General features: G+C 37.9%; 1 protein-coding gene across 1 annotated transcript; it reads left to right on the forward strand.

The window, feature by feature from the left end:
• The first annotated feature begins 981 nt into the window (after positions 1-981).
• LOC135211565 (uncharacterized) lies at positions 982-5,290 on the forward strand. Its single transcript, XM_064244865.1, has one exon. The coding sequence runs from the start codon at positions 3,247-3,249 to the stop codon at positions 4,360-4,362; it is 1,116 nt and encodes a 371-aa protein (XP_064100935.1). The 5' UTR covers positions 982-3,246; the 3' UTR covers positions 4,363-5,290.
• The last annotated feature ends 739 nt before the right edge of the window (positions 5,291-6,029 follow it).

Genomic DNA, 6,029 nt, shown 5'->3' on the forward strand with positions numbered 1-6,029 from the left:
CTCATAGGAAACTTAAAGAACAGTTTATAAAAAAGTACGGCCCTGGGAATCCTGCAGATTTTTCTGCGCCATTTGAAAAGCAAGACGTAAATGCTATGACTGTCTGTGATTCCTACAGAGACTGTCGAGACTGCAAGGCGTTCTGGAGCATCACTGTCTGTCTATTCCCAACGAAAGGAAAATGAAGAGGAAAATAGACGGAGAAAGTTTTCGCCCGTGTTGCAAGGCACACAGTAGAGACGCCAGAAGGTTGCACGTAGTAGTGGCGTGAGACTATGTACGCCCCTGGGGGAGGTGCTGGGGGAGAGGGTAGGGGGTTAGGACGAGTGGACTCGAGTGGCTGGCGCGCCACTCTGTCAAGAGCAGAACCAAGAGGGCGAGCGAGAGAGGTAAAGAGAGAAAGAGAGAGTTAGGGAGAACTTGAGTCAGCGTGAGAGCTTTCGTAGTGGGGGAGAGAAGGAGCTTGGGGGGGAGGGGTTTAGTTGTAAGGGGTCTTGTGATCAGAGAGGTACTACAGCCTGCCATGTTGTTCCTGTGCTGTGTATGTCTTTGCTTGTTTGAGTTTTGCTCTAACCTTGTTTTCGTAGCATCTTAACCACTCGATGATTTTCTAATCCAATCGTTCAACACATTGTGTCCTATTTTCCATGCAAAGTCGCAGAATGGTGGCGTTTTCATATACCACGAAAAAGTTGACAAACTCATATTCCCCTATTTGCTCTCTTTTTCAAAAATAATATCTAGTGGGAAACTCTTTTCGTGCAATTTAACAACTGATAACGAATGGGAAACATCAACAAACATTCCTCTTATAATTAATAAACGATTCCCATATCGAGTAACACCAAACAAGCCAAAACCTGTCCAGTCAGCCAGAGATACAAACGGATCTGAGGAAATTGACTTCTCAGTTGGCTGGGTCGGGGCCTCTGCTGGAGTGGGCTGCCTGCCGGGGCGACCGACAGGGGAAGGAAGGTGAAATGGCGGTTGCCGAGCTGGAGAAATGTGGGTTGTACTGCAGTCTGCCTTTGTTCTCTGGGATCGCAGGTTGTAGTGTAGGAACAGCTTCGCTATTTGGACTTGCCAGAAGTGTTTTTTTTATTACCTAACTTCCATTATATAAAGAGGTGAACATGAAAATATTTCATCCTGTTGCTTTTGTTTAGTGAAACTGAGTCTGGATTATACAGCATGTGATCCATCAGGGGCTCCTAGCTGAGTGCCATTATCTTTCCCTAGGGGGATGGAGCATAGTCTCTGTTTCAAATATTTCCCGTGTTATGGATTACATTAGCAATTTGATAATTAGCATAAAGCATTTTAACAAGGTATCATGCAAATTTAATGGAATGCAAACTAAATAACATATTGTGAACCCTTCTAGATCTTGGATCAGCCTCCTCATGTCGTCATGGTGTTACTTGGTGATAAATCGTGGAAAAAGTTTCAAAGATGAAAATTTAGATATTGCATATATTATGATGAGCTTTGTTGTTATTGTATACAGAAGTGGCATTAACATTTATGCAGAAACAAAAAGTGATACGTTACAGTGCTTCACAAAAGGTGGCAGTTCAGAATTCAGTGAAATAAACAGTGTTTTGGTGTTCAGTGAAATAAACTGTTTTGTAATTCAGTGAAGTAAAGTGTTTTGAGAGGGGTTGTCTAGAAGTGCCAAGCTAAGTGGAAACCTTTGTGGAACTTACCTGTTTATCTGTGGATTACTCATGGGACTGGACTCCCATAGTGAGAAGTTAGGTTGTTGTTTCATCCAAATCAAAAATGAAGTTTCACTGTACGAAAACGAATTCTGTGTAAATCAAGAAATTTCAAGCAGAATATTTATATGAGGGTGGAACACCTTTTTTTTTGTGAATCACTTATGTTGTGCAGCATCATACACTAAAACATTTTGTCTCTGTGGTGAACTTACAATTTATATAGCTTCTCCACTACTGTAATAATGCTAAATAACTTGCCTATAAGTGCTACAACTTGAGACTGTTACATAGTGGAATAAGATATGGAAAGTGTCATTGCAGTACTGGCAAGCAATGTTATTTATCTCAATTTCTTGGCAGATAAGAGCAAAGCTAGCATGAATACTGTAACGGGACAGGATTATTTTATGTATGTAATATACAGTTGCATCTTAAACAGACTTATGACTGTTAAGTGATGTTCAAGTGATATTCTGGAGTACCTATACTTATTAGGAGTCACTAACATTGCATCAAAGACCATCCGCAACCAACAGATATAAACTCCAGTGGTATATATTAGTGGATTAAGACATCTCTCTATCTCTCTTATTCATTCAACTAGTTGATGAATGATCTAAGCTTAAGATCAAATGAAACCAATGTTCAGACCACTCTAGAGGGTAATAGTAAGTGATTAGACCAATTTGGTCCTGATCTCAGCTTACCTTATAATAAGTTTAATAAAAATACAGTTATATTCAAGAAAATTACATTCTACATGTTCAGTGTGTTTTTAAAATTTTGGCAACGAAACAGATTTTGGAATTTTTACAAATGTTCTTGTTAGTGCTATCAGCGACTGAAATTTACCGCCAAAGTGCATTTGTTAATCAACTAGAAGTTGCTGTATTTCACTGCATTATTAATATGATCCCTCAAAGATAGTCTTATTTACAGGCTGCTAACAAACTTGCAAAGTTGCCGATTTGATAATTTTAGATTTATACAGCTGTTTTCACATCATGACCTGGAGAGATTATTGCGAGGGGATTGGATGAGGCTTTTTAATCAATATTGAAAAGGAAATAGATAAAACTAAAAAACTGGAACTAATGGTTTACATGATGCTGTAATGGAATGTTGATGTATGCCTGTTATAATGCCATTTTTCTTGATTTTTACATAATCATAGTTCTTTCCTTTTTTCAGGAAAACTGTATAGCACCAAACACTCCAAAAAAACAAAGTTGTTGTTCTCCTGAAATTGTTAAAAAAAGAAGCTGAAGAATCATTCTCATTATAAGCCCAATGTGAAAAAGCAAATCATAATAATGTTACTTTGCGTCATCTAACAAAGTGAACCACTCAGTTTCCTCAAAGAGCACGTTCTACATTTTCACTCAGTAAGAAGACTGAAATTTAGAAAGTAACGTCGAATTCAGCCAGTCTGAGCTGGAGGTGTTAGAAAATATTACTGTAGGTAGAAGTGACACTGAAACTTATATTATCCAGAGGTCAGTGGAAATAAAACAAAACTGTAACAATGCCAGGCAAACCTAAGAACTCATCACGTAGTGTTTCTGAGGCATCCCAAAAGAGACAAAAGATACTCCCAGTGACTTCTCTGAAGTGCTTTATTTGTGATAAAATCATCAAAACTGAAAATTTATCAGAGCACATACTGTTTGGAGGGGTGCGTTGCATTAAATGCCCAGCATTGTTTGAAAACTGTCAGGATTTTCAGGTCGGGGCCAAGAGGAGCCCATGTGAGCACGTACTGCAGTATTGTGTGGATCCTCTGGAGAGTCTGGAATTGCATCTTTCAAAGCAGTACTTAGAAAACGGTACCTCTTGCAGAGCATCGCTGATAGACAAACCTCATCATGTAAGAGCTTATGTCAGTGGGATGGATTCACAGAAACACGAATTTCCCTGGAAAGAAGCAGTTTTGTGCTTCAAACAAGGTGGTAAGAAGCCCAAGGAAAAAGCAAGCACAGTTACAAAGAGACACATTGATTGCAATGAACGTTCCACTTATAATAGCAGTGACAGTAATCGTACAATTAGCTCTGACATGAATGACTCACTACAAGGTCACTCGCAAAACATCAGAAATGTTCCTGTTCTGCCTGACTCGGTGAATCCTGATGACAAGGTAAGCATTTTGGTAAATCGCCAAGATCAGAGCACTGCTTCTTTGATCCCTACCAAAGTACTCAACAAAGGTTCACCCTATAAGAATTCATATAAGCATTTAGGGCCTCTAAATGGGAAGAAAATACTGCAAGTCAGGAAGAGGAGAAAGTCAGAGTGGATATCTGGCATTAGAAAGAGAAACCACTTCTCAAAGGACGACTCGAAAGTTAGTTATGTTGAGACCCCTTTGAATGGATTTTACTACGTGGTTCGGCACTCTGTTACAGAGTGCCCTAACTGTTACGCCAAGATAAGTCCTCAAGATTTCACCGTGAATATTGTGACCTTTTTAATGACTGCCGTTTGTGCTGACTGTGGTCTGACGATATACATCGTTCATGATCCTCCTGACGGCTCGTCGCCCAAAGTTTGCATTGTGACTGACGAGGAGAAGCGCGCTAGGGCTCGGGAGAAGGCCAACATTCAAAGGCATCTTAAACAGGCATCAGCTGTAGAGTCATAGTATTGGTTGCTTGGTGCTTTTGCAAAGAACCTTCTTGTAAAATGTTCGTATAAAATATAGCTCAAATATAGGATGTGATTTTTGGATGCATAGGCGTAAGGTGACATCTCTGTATCACAGAATACACCTTCATGTGTTTCGTTCAATCACAGGTATTCGTTTGTCATTATGCTAAAGTACAGAATGAAACGTTCCATTTCATATGAGAACAGAGCAAAACATGGAAATGGAGATTCCTAAAAATAAAAAATCTGTTGTTTTACAAAGCATTTTCAGGCTTTACTCAGAGATTTGTTTGCTCACTTGTGACTTAATGTCCAATGGTTATTCCTTTAATGGTTACTGATTACTTTTTCGATGGTTTTGAAGACATAATTGTTCTATTAATTTTGGGAACTAGGATCCCCCGCCCCACACTGTTCGTGCAAACATATTTTCATTTAACAACATCATAAGCCCCATTTCTACATATTTCAGATAAGGATATTATTTATCAGCTGTACAAATCTGTAATTTTTATATTTGTTTATCATGACAACTAAACACTGTGTGATGTTGATGTTAGAAATTATAAGATGCTATTTACGAAAGTGTATGAATCTGTCCGCTCTCTAAAGACTAGAGTTGTCTGTAATTTTTCCATGCATATCTCATTGAGTTTTAAAACTGGTTACAGCGCAAATTGGTAATAAGTATTGTAACAAATTTATTCTTATTAAAGTTGTATTAAGGAGGTCGGGCCCACATACTTTTCAAAACATATATTGTAAACTCATTATTTCATAATAACTTTTGTGCTAGTCACACAACTCCGTAGATTAGTTTGTAAATTAATATTCCAAGCCATATAATTAATTTGATTATGTTGTGTCAACTTTACTAATTGTACTACCAAGGTTTTGTAGAATTTTTGTAAATAAAGACCAAAGTACCCTAATATCTTTTTTTGCAAACCGCAAATTAGCCTTTGGTAAGGCGCTATCGAAAGCTAACTTTCTCGCAATTTCTTGTCTTCTTATAATATAATATATAATAATAATATATTATATATATAATATATAATATATATATATTATAATATATATATAGGCGAAGATCCGTCGGCAACTACAAGAAGACAACTACTAGTTGACAGGAAAAGATTCATTTATTTGCCAACGCGATTCGTAACTAAAGCTTGTTACATCATCAGGGCTGAAATAAATTGGACAAACGAGTTCAAATACATGTCACATAATTAAAACATATAAAAACAACCATTCTTAATTGAAAAGTTCCTAAACTAGTTAAAATTGTAAAACAGAGAGGACAAAAAAATAATAGTAATAAAAAGGAAGCGAACTACAGCATTAAACTAAAGCACCTGCTCTGTCAGAAGATGACAGCTGAATAACAAGGAGGGAAGGCAGAGCCACGAAGAAAACATACTCACGCCAAATACAGGGGTACAGAAGTGGTGTGTGAGTTCAATCCTGACGTCAACTGCTTAATGAATAATGACTCAAGAATGGGCAGCTCGTGTAAGTGGCTTGTTTGGCCGAAGATAAAAAATTCGGTGTATTTGATGTCAACATGGCAAATTTTTGAATGATTTCTGACGTTAGAGAATTCAGGGTTGGGCAATTTGCTGCCAGTACGATGACTAACACCTCTATGTGAGTCAGCTT

The sequence above is a fragment of the Macrobrachium nipponense genome, chromosome 4 (assembly GCF_015104395.2).
Source record: "Macrobrachium nipponense isolate FS-2020 chromosome 4, ASM1510439v2, whole genome shotgun sequence".
In the NCBI taxonomy this organism is placed as follows: domain Eukaryota; kingdom Metazoa; phylum Arthropoda; class Malacostraca; order Decapoda; family Palaemonidae; genus Macrobrachium; species Macrobrachium nipponense.

What these genes read in the sequence shown, in the direction of transcription:
- LOC135211565 (XM_064244865.1), top strand. Translation starts at nt 3,247, where the DNA reads ATGCCAGGCAAACCTAAGAACTCATCACGTAGTGTTTCTGAGGCATCC.